This window comes from Sceloporus occidentalis, unplaced genomic scaffold (genome assembly GCF_023333645.1).
Source record: "Sceloporus occidentalis isolate IW3139 unplaced genomic scaffold, rSceOcc1.0.p SCAF_3, whole genome shotgun sequence".
Classification (NCBI taxonomy): domain Eukaryota; kingdom Metazoa; phylum Chordata; class Lepidosauria; order Squamata; family Phrynosomatidae; genus Sceloporus; species Sceloporus occidentalis.
In genome coordinates, this window is record NW_028316983.1 from 177,798,163 (window position 1) to 177,825,596 (window position 27,434).

Here is a 27,434-nt window from a genome sequence, read left to right on the forward strand (position 1 = left end):
GGATAGTTTAAGATTTTCCATACCTTGCCTTAATTATAAATCACAGTGGTGACCACAGCTAAAGAATCAGAAGATGGCTAGGACTTGGAAGGGCAGTTATGAACGAACTAGGTAAGATCCTGAAGTGTAAAGATACTGTGTATCATTGAACACTAAAATTAGGATGGTCCACGTCATTGTATGCCTTTCTATGTATGGTTGTGGAATTTGGACACTGGTTGTGGAATTCTATGGAAAGAAAGCTGGAAGGAAGAGAATCAATTCATTTCAAATGTGGTACTGGAGGAGAATTCTATGGATACCATAGACTGCCAAAAAGACAAATAAATGAATCCTAGAGCAAATCAGGCCTGAATTCTCCCTAGAAGCCAAGATGACTAAACTGAGGTTATTGTACTTTGGCCACATCATGAGAAAACATGACTGCATTCTAGATGGATAGAAAGTCAGTCAAGGAAGCTATGGCCTCGAGTCTATGATCTGAGCAGGACAGTGGAGCAGGTCTCTCATTCATAGGGCTGCCATGAGTTGCAGTCAACTTGATGACAGTTAACAGCAACAGACCACTATCTAATGTAACAGCAATAACTCTGAATTGACTAGAGTGGAGCTGGATAGGGAACCTGCCCTACTGCTAGAACAGGAGTCTCTTAACCATTATTCAAGACAAATAAAATAGTATTCATGTTAATTATATTTAAGATACAGGGTTTGAAAAAAAGAATGACATTTTAAGATGTAGGGGATTACTTATAAAGATTTGACTAGTTGTTTATTAATAAAGGCATTAATTTAATTTTTGAATTAAATTTATTTAATTTGTTCTAGAGTATGGTGGACTGCACTGAGTTGTAAGAGAGGTACTGAAACAAGGGGTAGTCACTAAAAATAAAGCTATGGCCACAAACAGACAGCTCAAAAGGTCTGTACTGGGAATGGGACAACTGCACGCATCCTATCCCTATCTGGGTCCTGAACTGGGCCACAAAAGGAGCTGATTTCCCCCCCCACACACACACACTCCTTTTAGCCCAGATCTTCTGGGTTGGGATGGGCTCGACATGGCTTCTGGCCACATTTGAATCATGTGTCATGTAAACGCCACACCTCCAACACGGCCTAACAGCAGCTCTTTTAGCACGTCTCTTTGAGGCCAAAGACACTTAAATTAAATGTGATTAGCCATAACATGCAAGTGATAGATCATTTTATAAGAAAATGCCAAATTCTGCCACATGATGGGAATGTTGAAACAACATATAAAATTATTTGAAGAAGTGATAAGCAAGGTGTTATTAATTTTGCAAAATCCTGCATCTGATCATTTTTTAGTTTTAGGCTGCAGTCTAACATCCTCAGCATAAATATTTTCATATGGGGATACACTCTGCTGTCACTTTGCAAACTCCAATGCAAAACAGCAACACTGTACAACACATGTCAATGATTGGGTGGCATTGTGAAATATACCATCACAACACACAGTGCAGTACATGTAATGTTCCTGTATGCACAACTGCTTTCAGTAGCACAATCTGTTGCATCAGTTGCACTGCAGTAAATAATTCACCTTGTATGCACAGTGTGAATTATGTATGCATACATCATTAAAATGATTTTGGCCCGTGTTTCTTTAAAAAAACTCAAATTTTCAATATTTAGAAAAGATGCAAGTAGTGACATCAATAATACAGATTATAGTAGTATTATGAATAGAGTTAGATGGAAGTAAAACAGACATTATTATTCAAGCTTAGGACAGCTTCTTATTCAAAGAGTAGTAGTTTTCGAAGCATAGTTTTATTATGTCAGGAAATGGCAAACAAAAAGAAAACTATATTTGCTATATACAACAAAACACCAATACAGATATACAGAAAAAACTTTATGCATCCCATCTTATGTTATCCAATACTAAATGAAAACAAAAAGTAGAATAATAGAATAATAGAACATTAGAGTTGGAAGAGACCGCAAGGGCCATCCAGTTCAACCTCCTGCCATGCAGGAAATCCAAATCAAAGCATCCCTGACAGATGGCCATCCAGCCTCTCTTTAAAGACCTCCAAGGAGGGAGATTCCACTACACTCCGAGGGAGTGTGTTTCCACTGTCGGACAGCCCTTACTGTCAGGAAGTTCTTCCTAATGTTGAGGCGGATTCTCTTTTGCTGTAGCTTGCAACGTCTCTGGAGCAGCAGAAAACAAGCTCTTTCCCTCAATATGACATCCCTTCAAATATTTAAACAGGGCTATCATATCACCTCTTAACCTTCTCTTCTCCAGGCTAAGCATACTCAGCTCCCTTAGTCATTCCTCATAGGGTATGGTTTCCAGACCCTTCACCATTTTAGTCACCCTCCTTTAGACACGTTCTAGTTTCTTGACATCCTTTTTAAATTGTGGTGCCCAGAACTGGACACAATATTCCAGGCGGGGCCTGACCAGAGCATAATATAGTGGCACTATTACTTCTCTTGATCTAGACACTATACTTTTATTGATGCAGCCTAAAATTGCATTGGCCTTTTTAGCTGCCGCATCACACTGTTGACTCATGTTCAACTTGTGGTCTACTTGGACTCCCAGATCCCCTTTCACATGTAGTTTCATTCAGCCAGGTGTCCCCCATCCTATATCTGTGCATTTTATTTTTCCACCCTAAGTGCAGTACCTTACATTTCTCCCTGTTGAAGTTCATTTTGTTAGCTGTGGCCCAACTTTCTAGTCTATTCAGGTCATTTTGAATTTTGGTCCTCTCCTCTGGGGTATTAGCTACTCCCCCTAATTTGTGTCATCTGCAAATTTGATGAGTAAAAGTATATTCCTTTAAAGAGCATGGGAAGATTAGTGATGGAGAAGAGAAAGAACAAAGCTCCAAAAGCACAGTTACATTTACCGTTTGTCTTCTTGGAAAATAAGACTGTCTAAAAGTAATTCAGTTATAATAACCATATTTCACCTTTAGTTAATGCCAAATCAATCGGGGAAGAAAGTGAAGTAGTGTACTCAGCTGAATACATCAGGCTGCAGCTAAAACAGCCGAAGTGTGGGATAACAATGCCATTAATGATAATGCATAAATGATTTCTACTGAAACAACATCTAGAATTTATTACAATGGAACTCAGCCCAGTAACGACTAAATCACCTTGATTACTCAGAGCATTGATCCTGCATGATAAAAACCATTTTACTCCCATTAAAAAAAACTATTTAGATTTTTTTTTTTTTTTTTACATTTTGTAGCAACAGACTAGAGGCCAGAAATGAAATTTGGACTCTAAATGCCAAAGAATGTATCTGCTCCTATAAGGCACAACAACAGTATGCAGAAGGCATACTGGTGATACAGAGAGAAACCTACACTGACATAGACCTGAGACAGTTGGGCTGAAAGGGGCGTGGCGGTGGCGATACTAGGGTTCCGGACCATGCAACAACCACACGGTCTGGAACCCTAGTATGTCATGGCAGCGGCCTGATGGTGGTGCCCCATCTACATGGGCACCATCATCTTTATGTAAGGGACGTGCAGCGTCTGCACATCGCTGTGCGTCCAATACATCATGAGTGTGTGACTTAACCTGGGCGCCACAAGAAGAACCCAGAAGTACAGGGCTCTTTTTACTCCGGAGGGACGTCACGCTGTTTGGCGGCTGTGGCGTCCCTCCAGAGTTAAAATGGATGCCTGCAGACCACCATTTTTGGGCGGTCTGTACTGCACCATAGACACACATGTAAAACACCCACCCTGGTAAGCACAGCCATCCTGGTTAAACCACACACCCAAACAAAGAAACCAACCACTTAATACAGAAAAAGAAAAAGTCATTCTTGTAAATCAAGATGGTGCTGGAGGTTAATGCTTTACCTTGCAGCATGTCACCCTTCAACATTTAGAGGGAAAATTATATTATATTATATTATATATATGGGAGGGGGGTTGAATCTGATGGGAAGCCTATAAAACTTGGGTTGGAAAAAACTAATCTAGAGAATAGCAGTACTAAATGGAAAGCTGCAGGTAAACAGAAATGATTTTGTTTTGCAGTAGGAGTCATCGGATGGTATTAAATTAATTCACTATTTCTGTGAATATGTTAATCACAATTACAAAGTTACAGTTTAAGAAGCTGTAAGAGTAAATTCAGATTATAGCTTTCCAAACATTAAAAGCTTCGGTTACATAATGCAAAAATAAATAAACTAGAAATCAACCCCCCCCCCCCCCCTAAATAGAGTATAAGTCAATGAACGGGATATCACAAATTCAATTGGTATGACGGATAATGAGATTTAACATAAATATCTCCTTTTGGAGATTTCTCATCTACAGGGTCACCATTTATTGGGGTTGACTTGAGGGCAGTTAACAAGTATGTATTCTCATCTTGAAGGAGTATTTTTTTTTACTATTTTGGAAACTTTCTATGTTTTCGAATGTCTAATGAAAAACTTTATCTTCCAACACTGCACACACACAAGTCTTGTTCATAAGCTACTTACCAGCTTTGAATCAATATGTGAGCAAGGGAGCATCTGGCCTCACCCCTCCACCATTGTTCACCTTTCATGGAAAGGGAAAATGAGAAGCTCCTGTTCACCTGGAGACTCTCCCCATGAGCAAAAACCCTGATTAATTAGCATCTTTGCACCTGTAAACAGTATCTATGGAAACATGAGCTTATCCTCTTCAGACTTACCGCTTTCCATATGAGGGACGGGACAGCTGTTATGGGGCAAGAGCTCGGGATCCCCTCTCTACTTTCAAGCTGGTTCAATCCTGATAACACCATAGAATCATAGAGCTGGAACGAACCACAAGGGTCATCCGGTCCAACCCCCTGCCATGCAGGAACTCACAATCAAAGCACCCCCAACAGTTGGCTATCCAGCATCTGCTTTATAGACCTCCAAAGAAGGAGACTCCAGGAAGGCAATGGCAAACCTCATATAAATAAATCTTGCCAAGGAAACCTTATATCAGAACTGATTTGAAGACACATAATAATAACATAATAATAACAACATCCTACTCTTTGATCACTACAGTAGAATCTAATAGGCAGTGGTACATCAGTGTACTTTATACATCTTTGATGCTAAGATCTTGATCTGTATAATGGTTATGGGGGCAGCAAAAATCCATTCAGGAGTGGGAAAGCATTTACCTGAGGTGATGAACTGAAAGCCAGCAGTTAATCCAAAAAGGAAGGCTATTCAGTGAAAGTTAGTAGTCACCGAGAAATGACAAGGGAACACTACAGCAATCTTAAAAGGCAAAGAAAGAGCTAGTAATTTTCTAAGGGCAAACACCAGCAAGCTATTACTTCTGGTATTAGGGACAGCTATAAAGTATAAAAAGCCATATATTAATATTTGGAAAATAGAGTTGGAAGGGTATAACTCCCTACCTGATAAACATAATCCATAGCTCGAGCATTCCCAACAGATGAACACTCAGCATTTCAAAAACCCTAGCAAAATACTTGGTTCAGCTGCCCAACTGTTTTTACCATTAAGACCTTTCTTCACATATTTAACCAAAATTTATTTGCCTGTAACTTAAGCCCATTAGATCTAGCCATGCCTACTGGAGTGTCCCTCCTCAGCATCCTAATCTTTAGGGTGAATATTAAACTATGCCTGCACATCTCATAAAAGTTATTTTATTTTGATATTGCTGCTAAGCTTGTTGTGTTACATGACAGACACATTCTTCAGAAGAGCAAATGGTTTTGCAAATCTGATTCTTGGCAATCTTAGGCAGGCAAAAAGCCAGCTCCATTGAAACTCAAAGCTATTAACACCAAGCAGTTTATTATGACAAGCAGATTGAAACAATGAAATAGTAAACCACAAATACCCAGAATTTCAAAGTGGCTTTTTAATTTACTGTTATAGAGATCAAAATGCAATACAGGATCAGAATCCAAACTGTCAGCATCGTTAACACTATGGACAGAGCAAGCTTACTATTATTTTATCAATTTCTGTTACAAAATCCTTTGCACTTTAGTTCATGCCCTCAAGAGACATTTTAAGACATCAAGTTGACTAGATTTTAGACGACAGTTTATAATTTTCTGAAAATATAATGAAACCATGTATTTTCAGCTTTTTTCTCTGAGAGAGAACATTGTTAATTAAATAGTTCCACCATTTCTTTTTCATTTTTTGTTTTGGTTTTTGCCTTATAATATTACTTATATTCAAAGGCTCTTTTAATCCTCACAATCCATTTCATAAAATAAGCCAAACTCCACATTTTTAAAATAAAATCTTTAACTTGGAAAGTAAATCTTTCAGAAAACTTAAATATCTCTTTTAATATTTTCTTTGCCTTTTCCACAGCAGTTGCAAGTTAATTTCATGGACCATCTGTTCAATGCTATTCTCTAAGCCAGTGACAACCAGAACTTGCCTTGGAAAGGAGGGGATGCAGAAGAGATGGTTTTAATTTTTGTTATTTGAACAGATCTGATATTTCCCAAAAATTCATATTACTTATTCAGCCACTGTTTGATTATGAATAATTTGTGAATATCTTTATTTTAGCCTAGGTAATTCTCTTTAGATATGTAGTAGTAATAGTAGTAGTAGAAGTTGTTGTTTAAGCCATTTCTTTCTTATGGTGATCCTAAAGTGAACCCATCATAGGGCTTGTTGGCTTTTGGGGATCTGAATCCTGCTTTTCTGGAGTCCAGGTAGCTGCCACACTGCAGAATTAATGCAGCTTGACACCATGAAGATTATCACACCAGTGCTTACCGTGGGGTAAGTGCTGGTATATTGCCTCTCAAGCATTGAGGAAGCACGTGTGTGTGAAAGCCTGGCATGCTTGTTCAACGTTAGGGAATTGTCAGCTCCCTCTCATATCACTGAATCATTCAGGGAGAGGAAATTTCCTCTAAATGCAAAGTTTCCTTTCAGAGGAAATTCCCTCTCCCTGAATGATTAAGTGATGCCAGAAGGAGCTGATAATTCCCTGACATTGAACAAGCGTGCCAGGCTTTCACACACGCGCACTTCCTCAATGTTTGAGAGGCAATTTGCAGCACTTACCCCACAGTAAGCACTGGTGTGATAATCTTCCATGTTAACTGGCTCAGTACTATGGAACTCTGGGATTTGTAGTTTTTTGTGAGCTATTTAGCCATCCCCCAACAAGCTACAAATCCCAGGATTCCACAGGATGGAGCCATGACAGGTAAAGCTGTGTCAAACTGCATTAATTCTGCAGTGTGGCAACAGCCCTAGTCTAACACCAAACCACTATATTATGTTAGCCCTCCATTTCAGTATGGCGGGGCTCACAAGTGCTGTGGGGACTGATCTGCTGATAGCTGGGTTGTGTGTACTGACCCAAAAGGTCAGTCTGCTGGTAGCTGGGTTGTGTGGATTCTTAAGCTGCAGTTTCATGTAAATGGGGGTTGAGGATGGGGGAAGGATCTGTGTGCCTGGGAATCTTTATAGGAAGGACTTGCCTGCTGACTTTTGTAAAGAGATGACTGAGAGACTGATTATGGAGACGGCTAATAGCTAGTTTCACCCTATCAACTTATTTTAGGTAATGAGTCAGGAAGGAGTGAGCAAGCAAGGCGTAGATTGAGCCTGAGCTAGGTGTAGCCTGAGAGGGTAGGGACCTACCTGCTCCAGTGGGCCAGCATCTATTGCAGTGAGTTTCCAAATGGATGGAATGTTAAAACATTATCTGCAAGTCAATCCCCCTGTTTATATGGGCTGAAAACAATAATAGTAGTTTTGTAATGAAATGTGGCTTGATCCTACATATAAATGATGTGAACAGTAATGTAAATCACAGTTACAGATGCTTTATTTATATATTTATTGGATTTATATCCCACTTTTCTCCCAAAATGCGATTCAAATGTGGTTCAAAGGTGCAGCAAGAATATCCTGCAGTTTCCTTTAGAACAGGGATGGAAAATATCTTTTCTTCCATATGTTGTTGGATACGACTCTCATCATCGCTTCCTCTAAGTTATGCTGGCTCAGGTTGATGGGAATCACAATCCAGCAACCTCTACAGAGCAACATGCCCCTCATCCCCTTTTTTGCTTTAGAAGAAGCACAAATCTCAGCTGTACAAAACTCTGTTAAAGATACTGAACTCTACTTCTCCTTGTCATTCATCTCAGCTGGGGATAAACCAATGTTGGAGCAGTATTTGGATGATGTAATGGACAGGATGAGGGCCGATAAACTGAAATTGACCTCCAATAAGATGGAGCCTCTATGGACTGGTATTTCATAGGCCCCAAAATTGGGTAAGCTAGTTGTCCTGGATGGAGTTGCATTCTCCATGAAGAAACAGGTACAGATCTTGAGTTGAGAGTGCTCTTGGGTCCATTTTTTTCATTGGAAGCCCAGATGGATTCCATGACTCAAGGTATTTGGGACCTGCTTCAATTGGTCTCCGAGCTACTGCCTTTCCTGGACAAAGATAGCATAGCGCCTGAACAGACATGCCAAAATAAATCTGCTTCAGGACACTTTGGAGATATGCTGTTTAAACAATGTATGCTGTTTAAATGATGCATCCTAAGGACTGGAGCGCAGCTTTGGTGCAGCTTCTGGCCTCTTAAGATGCGTGTGTCATTTAAACAACATACCTCCAAAGTGAGCTGAAGCAGCTTTATTTTGGCCTGTCTGTTTGGGCCTTTAGTCCATACACTGGTAATATCCTGATTCAGTTACTGTAATGCAGTGTATATAGAGCTACCTGTGAAGACAAATCAGAAATTGCAACTAGTGCAAAATGCAGTAGCTAGAGTGCTGGCTAGAAAACCAGCCAGAAATCATATAATACCAATTTTAAAGGAATTGCACTAGTTCTAAAGTTTTAAAAATAGTTTTAAATTGTATGATTTTAAGTCGTAAATGATTGAGTATATATAATATTAATATTGGGCCCAAACAGACAGGCCAAAATAAAGCTGCTTTGGGTAACTTTGGAGGTATACTGTTTAAATGACACACACATCTTAAAAGTCCAGAAGCTGCACCAAAGCTGCACTCCAGTCCTTAGGAGTGGAGGATGCCTTTGGCACAGTTTCCAATCTCTTAGGGTGGATGCATCATTTAAACAGCATACCTCCAAAGTGACCCGAAGCAGCTTTATTTTGGCCTTTATGTTCGGGCCCATTGATTCTATTTGATGCTACCTCAAGATCCTTAGCTATAGGGAGGATATACAGTAACTATTATAATAAAATATAGAAAGATTTCAGCCATCTTGCTTGTTAAGATTATATTGCACAGTCTGACACTTGTCTGGCCCATTTTACAGTTAAACTTATAAGAATATCTTCTAAATGACTTCAATCCTTGCCTTTGGCGGGTTATAGACCTTTCCCCGGAGTATCGGGGCCTCAGCAGCCAGAACGGCAGCCACTGAGGCCCCGATCCACCACTTTTCAGGCTGCGGGGAAGCAGCAAAACACCGCTTCCCCGCAGCCTGAAAAGGGGTGTCCCTGGGGCTTCAAGCCCCAAGGACACCCCGCGGCGGCAGGGAGAAGAGAAAGGGGCCGCTTGGCCCCTTTCTCTTTTAGTCCGCTGGGCGCAGCCATCTGAAGGCTGCGCCCAGCGGACTAAACCAGGAAGGAGCTCCGAAACGGAGCTCCTTCCTGCTCCGTGTTCAGGGCGCAGTAAGCGCCCTGGCGCGGAGCAAGGACGTCACGTCCGCACCGCCCCGTCTAGAGGCGGTGCGGCCGTGACGTCCTCACGGCGGTGGCCGTATGGAAAGGCCGCCGCCGTTTAGTGCGTGATGAGCACGCACTAGGGTTAGGGCAGTGCGGAAGCACCGCCCTTTTGTAACCCTAGTGCGTGCTCGTCACGCACTAAAGTGCTGGTTTGTAACCGGCCCTTGTTATCTTTGAACACTGGATTGGTCACTCTTAACTAAATAATTGCACAAGGGAGCACATTAACACTGGTTTGGTCACTCTTAACTAAATCATTGCACAAGGGAGCACAAGTATGATGGTGACCTGCTGAAATATAAGCTTACTGGTTAATCAGTAGTTTGTTTTTACATAGAGGTTCTTTGTGCCGGTCTGGCCACATACTAGGGTTGCATGGGGGTGGAGGAACTGCACGCCCCACAACCCTAGTACGTGGCGGCGGCGTAATAATGGTGGTGCCCTGTATACATGGGCGCCGCCATTGTTATGTAAGTGCTGCGCGGTGTCCGCATGTTGCTGCGGGGCGCTTACATAACCAGTGCGCCAGTGGCACACTTGTTATGCTGCCCCTGCGGCTTTAAAAGAACCCGCTTTTCATGGGTTCTTTTTCTGCCGGAGGGAAGCTGCGTGGTTTGGCAGCTGCAGCTTCCCTCTGGGTGCATGTGAAAAGACTGCCACCACTCTGTACATTCTCCAAGATATGTACCGGGCCTAAGAGAGGTAAACCTATTTGGACACCTTAGAGTATTCCAGTACCAACAGAAAAAAACAGTCACCCACTAGCTGGGCAGACCGTTTTGCCGCTAGAGGCGGCAAAAACTACAAGCCCCAGTATGCACTGGGGCTTGCCCCAGCTCCCTATTGGTGCGCGGGGCAGAAGGGGAGGTCCTTCCACCCCGCGACGCTCTGGGAGTCGGGCTCAGTGGTGCGGAGCTTCCGGTCCTCCAGGGCAGCCCATTGGTTGGGCTGCCTTGGAGGAGGAGTTCCACAGCACACGTTGTGGGGGGCGGGGCTTAGGCCTATATAGGGCCTGCAGGCCCTGTCCCCCAGTCGGCGCTTTGCACGGTGCGGAGCCAAGCTAGGAAGGGAGGAAGACAGGAGCAGCTTCCCCCGCCCACCCACCGCTGTTTTGTGGGTTTTTTGTCACAACTTGGGGCGGCAGCATAGGCCAGGATCTGCACGGTGTGGTACAAGGGCTATGGAGCTCTGGTTGGGAGTCAATAGGTACCCGGGGGCGAATAGGGCAGGCGTATGGCCATTGCAGGGGCCATAACGTGGGAGCGCCTCCCGGTGACTAGGGGCTTAGTGAATATGTGAACGTATGGCATGTTTTGCAGTCAAATTGTGTTCCTTAGCCACTAGGTCATCCCAAGCGCCTGGTGGGTGCCAGGTTTTTGGATAATCAGACAAACGTGGGGTTGTTTGATTTCGCAGGTCCTGACCTCATGCTTGGTGCCAACCCTTACCAACTGCTTGCTAATAAAGTTGTGGCCTTTCTTCCAAACTTGTTGTTATGTGTGATTATTTGCAGCAGCATCTGAGGCAAAAAACTTTAAGGTCAAAAACAGCACTTTGAAATCAGCCAAGGAATTAACAGGAAACCAGAGCAATCGATGAGGAATATATATACTGTGTTCATATAGTGGGGACGACTGAAGGGATTGTGCTGCTTAGGTAGAACACCCAAATAGCACCCTGTCTCCATAGATCCAAGTCAAGGTGCTAGCCATGTTATGTGGGCACAAGAAAATTCCACAAGGCTTCGCCCAAACTCTGTTATTAAACACACAGAAGTAACAAACACAAAACTAAAATTACAGTATGTTTTTATGACATGCAAAATTTTGTACTTGAAACAGTTGTCTCTGATTAACGGTAGGGCTTGCCTTGACATAATGTCATGTCTTATTTAAGATGGCTGTATTTTCCAATTGTCTTCAAAAGAACTCCCATATATAAGTTATAACAGCATTCTAATTTATAGGTTACAAGGATGACTGACTTATACAACTCTTACCAAAGTCTTTCTTTTCTACATCATTATCACACTTTCTGGTTCAAACAGACAAGTGCTTTTTGAGGGATTAGAAGAAAACAACAGGAATATTGGTCTCTGAGTGTTATTGCCTCCTCAAATGACCCTTATAAAGACACATTTAGCAGAAATTCTGAAGACATTTGGTCTATAGAGTCTGGTTTATAGAGCATATACCAAATATATTTGAAAGAAATGGAAAGATATATCAAAACATGGCAAAAATATGACATATCATTTAGCATCCTATTACACACAATTTGTCTTATTCAGCCTCCATTGCTTTGTTCCTGCTTTTATTCCTTCCCAATAAATTCATCCTGAGGGCTTGGGATTTTATGTCAACAGGAACTTTATTGTTACTTTCTGATCTAAAGTTTAGAGATTAATATCAGACTTCATTAATCAAAGTGGTTTTCATTAAAACAGTTATTGGCTTGAATGCTTTTTGGATCCCCCCACCAGAGCAGACTCACTGAATCAATAGCTAAATTGTCAGTCAACACTTATATAAATCTCATCTATACAAGCAATAAAGTTCAGGCCTTACATGTCAAACTGGATTCTTCTTTCTAGTCTAGAATATTAACAGAACCCTCCACATGAAATTGATGGAAACATTTTGTATAGAATTGCTGCAAAATACTTGGGTGTATTTACATAATCTATTTATTTACTTACAAAATTTATATGCCACTGAATAAACAAGCTCACCAGGCCACTTATAAAATAATTTCAATAAAAAGAGCATAAAACTGTAAAATTAAAAGCAAGAGCATATATGTCAACAAAACTAAACACATACTAACCCCTAATTAAACAGGGCTATTTTAAATTTGAGAGCTACTATGGATTTCCTACAGTACATTTACAATGTTATCCTACATTTGTCTACTCAAAAGCTTGTCTAAATATAAATATTGCATTGGACATATGATTGCAGCCTTACAGGGCAACACTATGAGCATCTACTGTATTCAGAAGTAAGTCTATTGAATTTGAAGGCTCCCAGATATGTGGGTACAGGACTTGAACATAAGGAAATAATTAGATTTACACTTCAGTTCTATGTGTGGTTTCCTCAAAGATGTCCCATCAGTGCATACAAGACAGATCATATAAGTCTCTTGGGCTTCACATGAGAAGTAATTGTGATATTCAACATTGTTGCTGAAGTCATAAGCAAAATCAAATAACCCACTGCCTCTATATTCATGAGAGGTTTGCAGCTTTAGCTTCCATTCATATGGTCTCATTCAGTGCTGTCATTCTTGTTTTATATTAGTTTCAAACAATGGCACGGGAAAGGAACAATGGCTTCAATCCAAATTTAGGCTGCAATTCTACACTTACCTGGAAATACAATGCAATGGATTACGTCTAAACTTAGTCATACTCTGAGAAGGCTGATCAATTTCAAAAAGTCTGCTTTGGTTGTGACTTAGGGCCAAAACCAATTGTTAGTTCTAAATAAAAAAGACTCATTGAAAGGCAGTTGCTAAACAAACATTTATGTAAACCCCACTGATTCAATGGTACTAATAATTGTATTTAGCCCTAAATTGGGATCCAATCCACTGAACTCAATAGGATTTACTTTTGAGGAGACATAAATTGTAGTTAGTCATGTGATTTACAGTAACAGCAATTGGTCTTGATTTCAGTGGGGTCTACTTCCCACAGTCTGTTTAGATACATTCCAGAGGATTTGCCATAAAGTGGAATGCTATAACTCATCATTTTGTCAAATGGTGCAAGTACTTGCTAAACTTAAAAAGAGGTAGTTAGCTATGTGATTTGACAGTCATTTAAAGCCATTCATATTCCATCACAATGGAAATCTTCCTTAACAACTGTTCAGTCCTGTGCTAAGTCACTTTGGAATGATAACGAATGGTAACCTTTAAAGGATGCAGCCCGAAGGGTTCGAGAATTATATTCCAAGAAAGGCAGACATGCTCACTAAGAATCAGAAACTCACTTTTTAATGCCAGCTTATTTAGAGTCACATTTGCTTCACCTTTAAGTATATTTAAGCCACAAGACCAGAGGAGCATGACAGTAGAACAAAGAGACAACTGGAGCAAGCTCTGCCTAATCCAATAATCGTATTAACACCACACACACACACACACACACACACACACACACACACACACACACTACATTGAATGATATACAGAAAAATGGCATACTGGAGTCTTGGAAGGATATATATATATATATATATATATATATATATATATATATCACATTGATATCCAAAGATAACAGAGATATTCAGGAAGTTAGTAATTATAGACGTATATCATTGATCAACCTAGATTATAAAATATTTACATCGAGCAACAAAGCCAAGCTCCGAGACCTAGACCCTTAATGCTCCCTTCCCTCCTTTTAAAGTCCTTGGAGGGGCTGATTCCTATGGAAAAAGAGGGTGGGGGATTTCAATAAGTCAAAAGGGAGGAGAGGCAAGTTCCAAGCCCCATGCCTCCATTCTTCTCATTTCCTGCTTCCTGGGAGTACGCCAGCTGCCCCTTCCAAGCCTGGCTGCCGTCAACTGAAGATTAAAAAAAGTTCCTTCATTTCAGTCCATGTATGCTCAAATCAGCGTATAGCAAATCCGTGTATAACAAGGGCTGTCTGTAATGATAAAATGGTCTCAGGATTTAGGAAAGATCATCAAATTGGAAAACTGGGAAACAGCATGACAATTGACCAACAAATTCACACTTTTTCAGGATCTGAAAGGATCCTTAAGATGATGCATTGTTGGTATTTATCTCCAACTAAATTAAATATGATGTATAATATCGGAAACACAAAATGCTGGAAATGTTACTGAAATACTACAAGTTAAAATACCAATAAGCCCACAATTTTTCTTGTTAAACATGACCTATGAAATAGAGAAGAAAGTAGAAAAAAGATATGGAAGAATATTATTATATATGGTGACAATAGCAAGAACTGTATATGCTAAGTTCTGGAAAAAAAGATGAACTACCTAATATTGAAGAATGATTAATATGCCTCAAGGAGATGATGAATATGGATATTTTATCAGAATTAATTTAGGATAGATCACATACATAATAGGAAAAAATGGGATCCTATATGAAATTATAGAATTAATAAAGACACTAAGAATACAAAAAATATAAATAGATACTATAGAAATAGTAATTATAGAAGAATTGGGTTACATCAAAGGAATATAAGAAAATAGAAATGACCAAATTAATACTATGGAATATGTAAAAGAGTCATATAGAAGAACGTGGCTATACGTAGAAATCAAATATAGTGAAGCAGATAATGATTTAGAAATATGAAGTGATATACAGATTTATAACATAAGATATGGAAAGATATATTAGTCCTTAAAGAAAACTTCAGTTGGAAAGAGAAGTAATAAATTGTGATTATATGTAAAGTGCCTCTCAACTGGGAAAAAATATTTTCAAGAATTATCTAATTATAGGAGATATATTTATATGTAATTTGTATTTGTATTGTTGGTTTGTAGTGTTGATATATGTTGGTATTGTTGTATGTCTGTGTTTTATATAATAATAATAATAATAATAATATAAATAAATAAAGTGAGACATAGATATTATCTTCAATGTTTTGAAGGGCTGTTATGCAGATGTTGGAACACTTCACTCCTTGATTCAGAGGAAGGACTAGAATCAATGAATGGAAACTGGGGAATTAGGAGAAACATCCTAACATTATGAGCTATTCAACACCGAGACCGACTACACCTCTTGAAGTGGTTATTTTTCCTTTTCACATATACTCAAAGACAATATCTTAGGGAGCTCTCTGACAGAAAAGACTAAATGCTTCACATAACTACAAATCCTTGAATTCCCATAGGATGGCTGGGGAGCAACCCACTTATGGATTGCCCTTGGGGCTCAGGTGTTTTCGCCCTTTGGGAGCTGGGGAATTAGTCTTGGAGCAGACCATCTGCCAGCTGTTTCTACACAAGGTTCTCCCCTCTGGTTTTGCAGTTCTCGAAGAAATTAAAGTTAAATAGGTTGAGTTTAATAAAGTTGCCCATTTTTATAACCCAGTTCTCTGTGTCTGGTCTCATTATTCAATGAGTTGGTCAGCAAATGGTTGTTTCAAATGGTATTTAATAATCTACAAATAAGGTTCTTTGTTTTTGGTTTTTTTTTTACAGTTTTGACCTGTCACTTTTGAACCACAGCACTGATATAACCCTGATTTCTTTTAGCAAAGTTATACAAGAGCAGCTGTCAATTTGATCCATCTGTCTGTCAAAGGACAACACACAAATTCATTATCTAGTAACAAAACACATTCTGATAAGACTGTAAGAACTGTGATTAGATTAATTTGTTTTACGCTTTCTTTGAATTGTGTTATTACATTTTATCTCAAAGGCTTTAGAAAGCACAACCACTAGCTCATCAAAAAACCTATAATGAAGAGCACCTTTTCATTGCCCCTCCTTTGTATATTCTACATCTGAAGCAGCACCAACTTCTCACAAATGGCTCATTATAAAACCCTTAGAGGAAATTTTATAGTCTGCAAGCCATAATTGCAATGTAATGTTATGCAGGGATAAGCAATCATTAGAGATTATTAACCTTAAAGTGGGGTCATTATAGTTATTTTTTAGGCAAAGTAATACCACAAATGAGAAGAAAATGGCAGGCCAGTGTCAAAATAAGAAGAACCAATCCCTCTTGGTTCATGAACCCTCTCAGAGAAACTGCTGATGGTTTCTTTGATAGCACATCAACCATATGCAATGATTTTAAAAACCCTGCTGCTTTAAGACCAGACTTAAGCTTATCTCATGTTGGACCACACTCTAAAGAGCCAGGAAAGCAGAAGCTAAATGATGCTTTAACAAATGTGCCCCATAATCAGTGATGGAGAGTAGGATCACTAATAGTGCTGGTATACAACCAGCCTTGAGCTTTCAAGCCAAAAACCAGATAGTAAGGATGGAATATATGGAACAAGCATATACGCCCAACCTTATCCTGATCTTATATTGCCTTATAACACATCTTAGGGCTGAACAGATGGCCCTTAAAGTCGCTGCCTGGGAGGCTTGGGAGAGTTTCATTTATATGCTGCATGTGCCCACCTGGCCCTGAAGTCAGGCGGCTGCCCAGATGTGGGTGTCCACAAGACACCGTGGCGGCACAGCCTTTACATGCCACACAACACCGGAGTGTCTTGAATCTGGCTTTGGGCTGTGGTGGGGAAAGGTGCCTCTTTCCCAGCCTAAAAAGAAGTGGATCTTTTCTATTTCTTTTTGGGACGGGTTCAAGTTGGACTGGGGCTATGGCATGTGTTTGCTGCAGCCCCAACCTGTTATTGGCAAGGGTGGCTTTACCCCCCCCCCCTTTCTTGCTGGTCTGTTCCAGCTCTGAGTCTTACTGTATTATTAGAGAAATTTTCCTGTGATTTGATGCATGTCTTTTTGTTGCTTCAACAACAACAACAATTTTTTTAAAAAAATACAGATATAGCTTTTCAAAAAGTGGGTGGGGGGAGCAGGTATATGTGCTTTAATTTTTAACTTTTAAGATTTACTATACCTCAGATAGTACTTATTGGATCTTTTGTAGAATTTGGCACATTTGTGAAGCCTATCAAGTAGATCACAGACCAAATTTCAGGCTACCATCCAAACGTGTGTTATGTATTTAGAGTTTTGTGGCATATCCTTCATTATGTGGGATTCAGTACTGTGTTCCTTTAATGACTGTTTTGTTGTTGTTGTTGAGGACACACATATTTAAAACAAATCAAGATACTGAATTTAATTTAGGGTGAGAAAGGGGAAAATATGTCAGAATTGAACACAATACAACTGCCCTTTCAAAAGACCCCCAGTTCAGAAATGAAAATATATAATGCATGTCAAAAATATCAGTCAATGGGTATAATGCAGTTAAAGGCAAGCACATTTAAGTTTCCATTTATTTTGATGGAATAAATTTAAACATCTAGTTTGTTCTTTCATTGCAGTCAACTGAAAAATGCTCACCTTGTGTCCAGGACAGACAAAACAACGTTCAGAGTCAAAAGAGAAGTAACGCCCTCTTATATTTGTCTTTCCATCATTGGTAAAATATGCAAGGGTAACACAGGTTTCATTCTGCACTTGATGATTTTTACCACTAAGGGGCACTTTTGCTCTGTCAACTTTTTTGTGGGAAAGGGCCATTAAAAACACATCATTCTGTCAGAATATTAGTTGAAATCAAGATTGTTCAAAACCAGTAACCTAAAACAAACTTGTCAAGCACAAAGTCAAAGTGAGTGTTGCCAGATAAAACTTGTATCCAAATGAATGGGCTTTTGTTTGGGTTTGTGTTCTGAAGCTTTTGTTTTCTTTATTGTTCCTGTTATCTCAAAGGACAGATGGTCTTAAAAACATATGTCCTTGCTTTTAGGCCTATGTGGAATTGCACTTATCTGCGAGATAGTGAGAAATCGCTGGATGTACCTGTAGCGTGAATAATCTGACTACAAAACTGAGTTTTAGATGAAAACTGCTGCCCTATTTTGAGATGATAGCTAAGCATGATGGAGACCAAGCCATGGTTAATTAGATGTAGATCTCACTGGATTCAGTGGGTTTTATTCCCAAGTAAGTGTTCACAAAATTCCAGCATTATGCTTCTGCAAAAACCGTAATAATTATTTGGCTAGCCGAAACCACCAGAATATGAAAGAATCTTGAACGGTTGACACTGCAGATCAAGAGATAGCAGCACATCTCAAAGTAAAACTGAAACATTTGACCCACACATAGCACACTACAAATTTGTAGTCTATCAGCTTATTCCCCCACCCCTCTGGACACACACATATGCACAGATATTAAATTGCCTGTACTGGACTAAAATGATAAAACAAGTAAGATCTCTCCCTCCCCATTTCTGTATGTGAAATAGGGCTGGTGGATCATTTCCCAGCTCACTTCCCCCTAGCAACTCTTCCTTTCTCCTGAAAATGCTACACAGAGAGTTGGGAGATCTTGTTCAGTGTGGTGAGCTGACTCTCTAGTCTCTGAGACCTATATAAGGATGTGTAGCAGTATTATAATATGAAACTGCATATTATTTATGATAATAAGGCAACCTATCAGCCAAAGATACATGATTTTCTGTACATAATTAATCTGTGATAGGCCAATATCAAAAGTAGCCTTGGTAAGCACTAAGGAAAATATAGGCCCGTTACAGACGGGCCTTAAAGTACATGCTGAGCACGTACTAGGGTTAGGAAGTGGCGGCGCTTCCGCACCCCCATAACCCTAGTACGTGCTCAGCACATACAAAATGGCGGTGGCCTTTCCACACGGCCGCTGCCATGACTATGTCACAACCGCGCCGCCTCCAAACGAAGCGGCGCAGTTGTTATGTAGTGGGGCTGCGTGAGGGCGCATAGAGCGCCCTTTCTGTGGCTCCGGAAGGAGCTCCATTTCGGAGCTCCTTCCAGGTTTGCATTGCTGGGTGCAGCCTTTAAATGGCTGCGCCAAGAGACGCAGAGGAGAATGGGGCCAAGCGGTCCCTTTCTCCTCCTCCCCGCCACCATGGGGTGTCCTTGGGGCTTGAAGTCCCAAGGACACCCCTTTCCAGGCCGCGAGGAAGCGGCCTTTTGCCCCTTCCTCATGGCCTGGAAAGCGGCGGATTGGGGCCTCAGCGGCTGCCGCTCTGGCCACTGAGGCCCCGATCCGGCAGGGAAAGGGGCGGGTGCAGGCTGCTGCTTTTTGGCGGTCTGTAACGCATCAAAGACTCCATTCCTACATATCCTAGATGCTGCTAACGTGAGTGGTATCTAGAGTAGACACAACGAAATCAATAGAACCTAAGTAACTTATCCCATTTATTTCACTGGGTCCACTCTAAGTAGGACTCATATTGCAGTAAGCCAGGGGTAGTTCAAGTGACATTACAGATGTTGTTATACTGCAACTTCCAGCATTTGTCACCGCTGGTTTTGCTGGCTAGAGTTGTTACAACTTGCAATCCACCCCTAATTTAAGTTTCTGGGCTTGTGTTTAAACCTCTAAAAAGCTACACATTCATAAAAGCACCACAGCTTCTTGCTTATTCTGCATTCTACTAAAGAATTACACATACTGAAGTTTACTTCCAAGCCATAGGGATTATTTTTCCCTCTCCTCTGTGTAATAACGGCTATACAATGTTCAGGGACAGAAACACATTTGCTTTTATTATTATGGGTTATTTAATAGGTTGCTGGCACTTAAAATAGGTAACAATAGAAAGTGGAATCTATGGGGTCCTATAATGTGCCTTAAGTACACTTACTGGTCCATAGGAAACCAGCGAGATGTCTGTAGCCAATAAAGTGTGTACCCTCTTGAGTGACACATAACTGGTCCTCAGTTTAGGAAACATAGTATGTACCTCTAAGGGTCCTCATAAATTGCCACCGTGACTATCACTTGGGGGTAAAATGTGGCCACCTCTCTTTCTAAGCAATGTGTTACTTCAGCCCAATGAGAGCTATAATCAACTTCTACTGTGAACCCAGCACAGTAAGCATATTTTGTTTGCATTTGTAACTGAAGTCTAAAAAATCTTGATGACTGGTAATACTCTGATAGCACTGTAGGGACTGTTATATCATCTCATTCTAATTTTAGTATTTTCAGAATACAAATAAGATCAAGAATGCACTTATAAACAAAAAGGGGAAAAAAAAGAAAAGGTATTCATAGACGTTAAGCAGAAAAATACAAACATGACAACTCCCAACAGCATGATCAACTGCTCTCACCATGCATAAACCTTTTAGTTCATGTAGGCTCCACTGTACGCTAGGTCTTTCCTGCTGATTTCAATGATAGGGGTTCATTGGTTTAGCACACATAGATCAGCAGGGAAGTCCACTCATTTGAAGCAGTTCTATTATGCACTGAATCAGATATGTAACTTTATATCAAAGTCAAAATGATAATAACTCCAAAACATTTTTCAAATTTGATTGAAATATTACTTTGTATTCCAGTCTCTCTCTTGCTTATCCCCAATTAAACAATGCAAAGCTTAGAAAAGTTGTTTTTGCACTGCAACTCCCAGAACTCTCCAGTCATTTTAATGAATGAAAGAGAGATTTAAGAAGAATAAATCTTCTTAAGAAGAAGAGGAGGAAGATGATGATGACTGGCTAACTTTTTAAAACCAATATGATTCATATTTGTTTAGTTCTTGGGGTAGCTGTTTATATATATGTTCAACAAAAGATGCTTAAAATCACATGATTCTGCTTATTCACTGCATATATTGAGTTTAGTACAGGTTAGGGTGTTAGAAATATAATTACACTAGGCCCCCCCACATTCACTAGGTTTAGGGACACAGGACCCCTGGGAAAGTGGGAAAACTGCAAATATATTTTTACCTGAGAGAACACCTCTCTAGGTCCCCCAGTGCAACACTATGGTCAACATTTGGCAGAAGTTGACCACAGAATCATGATGGAAGATTTACAAATGCCTAGATAAATGTTTTCTCTAGTAATCTCCAAGTCCTCCAGGGCAATTCTATGGTCAATTTCCAGCAAAGTTGTGCTGGAGGACTTGGAGATCCCTTGAGAGAATATATAGTAAACCCTCTGTATCCCAGCATCCACGGAGGGCAAGCCTGTATAGGGGGTGTCAGAGGAGGAAGAGACGGAAGAAGAGGAGGAGGCAGAAGGAAGAGGAGGTGGCACAAAGAATGAGGGAGGAGGACAAGGAAGAGGCAGCAGCAGGAAGAGATGGAGGAGGAGGAAGAGGAGGCAGAGAGAAAAGTGACAGAGGGAAGAAGAGGAGGTGGAGGGAGGAGGAGGAAAAGGTGGGGGAGGGAAAAGCAGCAGAAAAAGGAGGAACAGGAGGTGCCCCCCTGCTGCCCGCCATTGTGAGAGTGATGAGGTAGGCTTTGGGTGGCGGAGATGGCAAAGTCCCATTGTTCCCAATGATGGCATGGCCACACAGCTGTACCACTGTTGAGGACAATGAAACTTGAGCATCTGTGGATTTTGGTATCCACGGTGTGTGTGTGTGTGTGTGTGTGTAATGGATCCCCCACAGATACTGAGGGCCAATTGTGTTAATCAAATCCACAAATAATCAAATCTGCACAAGTCAAAACCTCAAATTTAGATGACTGACTGTAATAAGTTTTTGTTCAACTTGGAAGACAGTAATTACATTTAGTAACATAATGAATGGATGAATTAATGAATTAATGCCTAAATAAATAAATAAATGGCAGAGGACGATAAGGTGTGTACATCAGTAACTTTACCATAGTCCTCCCTAATGACCCTGCCTGTTTTCAGCACACATCTTAGCCCAATATCTCATAGTTGCAAAACCTGTGAGCCCTGATGCATCCCCTAAATGCAGCAGGTCTATACCCACATTCTCTCTGAAGTCTAGTTGCTCAGTTGGGTTATACAGACATAGGTTATCTCACTTATGATATCACTGTTTCCCCACCCAAGTGGTATGTGTCTGCTTGTGTGTCTGTGTCTTGGAACAGAACCCCATCCAGATATTCACAAGAAAGTGAACCAAACCCGTGAGTAAAAGAAGCAAGCTAAGCCTACCGCTCTGTTGTCACTCTTTTCATGTGGAGAATGTGAATATGAAATCTCTCCTCAAAGTGAAATCCTGATAAATCATGGTTTCTGACAGAGTGGTAGTGAGGCTGAACAAATAGCAAAGCAGGATCACTCTTCACATGAAAATAATGACAACAGAGTGGGACAGCTAGCCTTTTTCTTTTCTTCACACATTCAGTTAATGACCTTGAATGGCTGAAGAGTTAGTTAATCCTGAATGCTTGAATAGGGCTTGTGTGTTAGTGTGGTTATTATACATAGCTAATGATGGAATCACACTTTAAATAAATCACCAAACTTAAATAACATTTTTTAAAAAAGGAAGTTATGTTACTTCCTTTCAACAAAATAAAAAAGAGGTCTGTAGCACTGTACAGACTAACGGTTTTAATTTAGCATGACCTTTCATAGATTCTAATCTACTTCTTGAAACTTCATGCATATGAGAGGGGGATTATAAACCATGTCATGTAGGAAGACACAAAATGCCTAAAAATGCATTGGCTTGGGATAGCGAAGGCTTAAAATCTTTGTTCTCTTCTGTCTCTTGCAATTCATGGGTTCCATGTTGGGAGAAATAATCAAATAAAAATAAAACAAACTGTAACTGCTAGTGGACAATAGGAAAGCCAAATCAATTCTCAGTTTGGAGGTAGAGGACAGAGCAGTTACTCTGTGATGGTCTTGGCACTTTTTGTGAATGTTAACTGGAAATCTCACCAAAAACAAAAACAAATGCCCCCCCCCCCAATTCCCAACCCCTCTAAAAAACTTCTTTCAATGCAAATATGGAGTGCTTATGCATCCCTAACCAACAAGTTTTATTTTACACTAGCAGGGTCAATTTCTATTTCTTTCGGAGGAAGAAAATGAGCAGTCAGGCATCATTCAAATGTTCTACTCACAGTTCACAATTAATAACTTGGGATGTTCTTCTGTATAACAAAAAGAAACAAATATTTATGCACTATAAAACGATGGCTCATAAGATCTCTCAAAGCAAGCCACTTTCATTAGGAAGTTCATTCATTAGTATTCTACAAAGCTTGGTTAAGTAAGCATTCTCCCCTGCCATTCTTCTCTGTTTTGAAATGCAGAGCAAGTTTCATGGCTTAACAAAGCCCTGTCAAGGACACTTACATTTCATATCTTAACAGCTTAGAGGTTCAAGGCTGATCTAATTCTTTTTTTTGTCTGTGTGAGCATTCAGGTCAAGAAACATGTTCATAATAATTATGACTGAAGTTCTACATTTCTCAGGAAGAAACAAACTACTACATTTGTAGGCCAGGAGAATGGTAACAGTGACATGAACCACTGACCCAATTGTATAATGAATGTTTCAGCAGTGATCTAATTTTTCACACAGCTGCAATGTTCTCTGTCACACACATACATTCTTCTCACACAAATCTCCCAGACAGTGTTCAATATATAATTTTATAGGGTATGGCAAGCTGTTCTTTCTTCAATAGTTCTGTATTGTTGCAGAGAAAACAGTAGGAATAACGGACGAATGTGACAGGAAACAGCCAAAAGGGGAAGAAACAATGCTGAACAAAACTAAGGTTGTAACAGATCACAAAAATGATTTGGGAATCCAGCATGAAAGAGACACTTTTTATTTCTGTTTACTTTTCTTCGCTACCATTATGTTGAGGTTCAGAAAATAAAACTTGATTAGAATATGCTGACTTTAAATAAAGAATCTTTGCAACAGTTGTCATGTTGGTGTCATAGGTGGGGAGAGGGAGATGATCCTGGTTCCTAAAGTGTAATAGCTGAGCTTTCAGGTGTGGCTGTGAGACGGAGGTACTTCTCTCAGCTGGAACTACAAAAGAGATCTTTTCATTTCAGGCTGATTCTATGCATCAATAACTTGAGAATTCCCAATGTCAAAAATGGCTTTCACAGAGATAATGGTCCCCTGCTGCTGAAGAATTGGAATATTACATTACGGACTTTTAATGCAACAGCATGTGCCAGCTCTCTAGGTATTATCTTCAGCTGTAGCAAATATGGGCTTGGGACAATTTCATGCTGGGCAATGATATTGACAAAGGGGCCAAGAACATTTGACAGTTTCCAAGTGACGTTCCTGATACTCTCAACAATATTATTTTCTACTCAGCATCTATTGTATCTTTTTCTAAGTCTCCTTTATTACATAGCCTTTCAATAAATATATGTTTTACAAGGCATTCAATGAAAAAAACCCCAGCATTCCTGTTCATATTGAAAAACCTTCTATATAGGCACGTTTTTGGGCGGTCTCATGCTGCTGCCGGTTGCTGCGTCCGGGAACCGCAGCAGCCAAACCGCGCGGTTCCCGGGCGCAGCAAGAAAGAAGCGCCAAAATGGAGCTTCTTCCTGCGCCCCGGAAGAGGGGCTGCAAGGCGCGAGGCACGCACTCGCGGCACCACTTCCGGCGCGCGACGTCCGGATGCTGTGCGTCCGCGATATCAAAATGGCAGCGCCCATCTGTATGTGGCGCTGCCATTTTGACGTACTCATTACGTGCAAGGGGCAAGGTGCATCAGGAAGTGCCGCCCCTCACGTGTAACGATGGCGCCCCATAGGGCCTGTCCGGAACGTGCCATAGATGCCTAAACCTTGGAGCAATGTTATATGTTAAGTGACCTTTACATATAGCATTAGCAGATTATCTGACCATGCCTTGCTTAACCAGACTTTGTTTCTATAGATATATGCACACATGTACATGGAATGTACAGACACACACAAGAGCCATTGTGATGTAGTTGTTTGAATGTTAGACTAGAACTCCAGGAGACCAGGGTTCCAATACCTTCAGGCATGAAATTCCCCTAGTGACCCACACTCTCTCATCCTTAGAGGAAGACAATGGAAAACCATCCTTGAACAAACTTTCCCAAAAATACCTTAGGAAAGGGTGACCATGAATTGGAATCAAACTAAAGGCACATAACAACAACAAATTATGATACATGTAGTAAAGTTGGTAGCGTGCAGATAAAACAAAACATTTACCCTGTGATATATTAACAAAAGATAGAACAATGAGGGAAACTGAGATGAACAGAGCAGCCTGCAGTTCTATTTTCTCAAAGTAAATACTGCTCTGATAAGGGCAGACTAATGAGACAGTTGACAAGACTGATGATAGATTGAGCATAGATTTCCATTTCTAAACTTAAACAGGCCTTCTCATCTAGGGCAAACCATCTGTGACATCAAAAGCTTACTGAGCAATGACAGACTAAGCATCTCTGTAAATAAAAATGAAAAAAAAATGTTGAGGCACTGATGAGCTGTATATTGAATATCAACAGTGGAAAAGACTAGCTAAATCCCTTAACCAAAAACTAACATGGGGGCAAAACAGACTGGTATAAAAAAACTGGCTTCCAGCTGGCTTGTGTACAGACACTGTGTGCTTCCAAGATGTCCAGAAGCTGGCTTCAAGCCACCTGGCTGTCCAGACATGGGTCAGCTTCTGGGTGCTCCAGCAGTGGGGCATTTACATGCTGCACACCACCAGAGCAACTTAAAGCCTCCCATGGGCCACAACGGGTGGGAAAACCCATCTTTTTGCTGCTCCTTTTTCGGCCAGCTTCAAGGCATCTTCAAGGCATTTTGGCCATCTTCAAGACAGCTTCAAGGTGGTTGCCATGGACGCAATCCGCCTTTGGAAGGGGCGATTTGAAGCCCCCCCTTTGGGGCATTCTGTTTTGCCCCATGGTTAGCATGGGCTAACCCAGAAAAATATTTGTATCCCTTTTAAACTGGGTGTCTTGGTATCAAGACCACTTTGTTCAGGTTCTGGTCTGTCTGAGTGGCAGACAGAAATGTATTTTTTCTTTGAAATAAAGTTGGATCCTTGATTTAGCAGCAGGGCCTGCTAATCTTTCCTGGTGTCCCTGGGAGAAGAAACACCACATTACCACCAGTGTGAACAAATGAAACCTCTATGTGATGGATAGAAATATGAGATGAAAACAAACTAAAAAAAAAAATGATATCCCTTTATTTGATGTTATTAGTATGTGGCCATGAATCTAATGGGGTAGTCTTACCAGACAGCTATATAATATACTGCATAAACCTCAATTAAAAGTAAGCAGGCATTGCTGATTAAAAATGTACATAATTGCTTATTATCTATTATTTTAATCAGATTACAAACATTATGATGAACAATAAATGCTTAGAAAACATTACAACACAATTAAATGGTAGAACTCATTTTTTGAATGAAAGGAGGAACTGCACAAGCTAATAAAACATTGTTTTGTCTGCCTCCTGAAAGGCTGTGGAGCAAATGTAAATTGTACCTGTGGAGGCACAGGTTGAGTAATTTTTCTCAGAAAAAGTGGAATCTACTTATTGTTGACCCACTGATCAATATCCTCAGGGGAGGCTTATTTCACCAGAGCATGTGGGTAGCCTTGTATGAGAGAAAATAGTCCTCCAAACAGTTGAACCTCAAGCCATTCAGTGCTTTAAAAGTAAGCACTGCCACATTGAACTTGGGCTAGAAGTAAGCAGCCAGCCAGTTAAGCTCAAGACAGGTGAAATATGATCAGCAGTCTCAAGCAAAATCTGGCTGCTGCATTTTGCATTATAGTAAGCTTTCAAACCATTTTCAGAAACAGCCTTATGTTATGCACTGCAGTTTTCTGGACATGGCTGTTACCAGAGCATGGATTACTGTCCAGGGGAGACTGCAGCTGGCATACCAGCTGTAGCTGGTCAAGCAATCTCTGCTTCAGAGGTCACCTTGGTTTCTAACAGCAAGGTTGAACTGAGGAGCACCTCCCAGGTGCAATTCAGTAACCTAAAGGGAAGCTAACTACATCCAGAAATGGTTGAATACCATCTTCTTGAACTGAATAATCATTCAATTGGATTTTAATAATACATTACAAGCAAACAGTTATGATCTACTTTGGTTATGGGTTCGGAAACAAATGTTACAGTAATGACAGGCTTTACAATGTGGAAAAGCTGGTAGACATGGTTAAATATGATAGATTTTCTTTCTGGACATCTCCGTTAACTCTTA

At 40.4% G+C, this 27,434-nt stretch overlaps 1 protein-coding gene across 2 annotated transcripts in view; it reads right to left on the reverse strand.

Annotated features, from left to right (window-relative positions):
- Positions 1-27,434, reverse strand: part of DOK6 (docking protein 6) — a 268,564-nt gene that overhangs the window by 13,887 nt on the left and 227,243 nt on the right. Inside the window, exon 8 of one of the 2 annotated variants that reach the window (XM_089516956.1) lies at positions 23,293-23,322. The exons of the other annotated variant lie outside the window; for it this stretch is intronic. Within the exon in view, the coding sequence (XP_089373082.1) occupies positions 23,293-23,322 (30 nt within the window). The remainder of the gene's footprint in view (positions 1-23,292; positions 23,323-27,434) is intronic. 2 annotated transcript variants of the gene reach the window in all.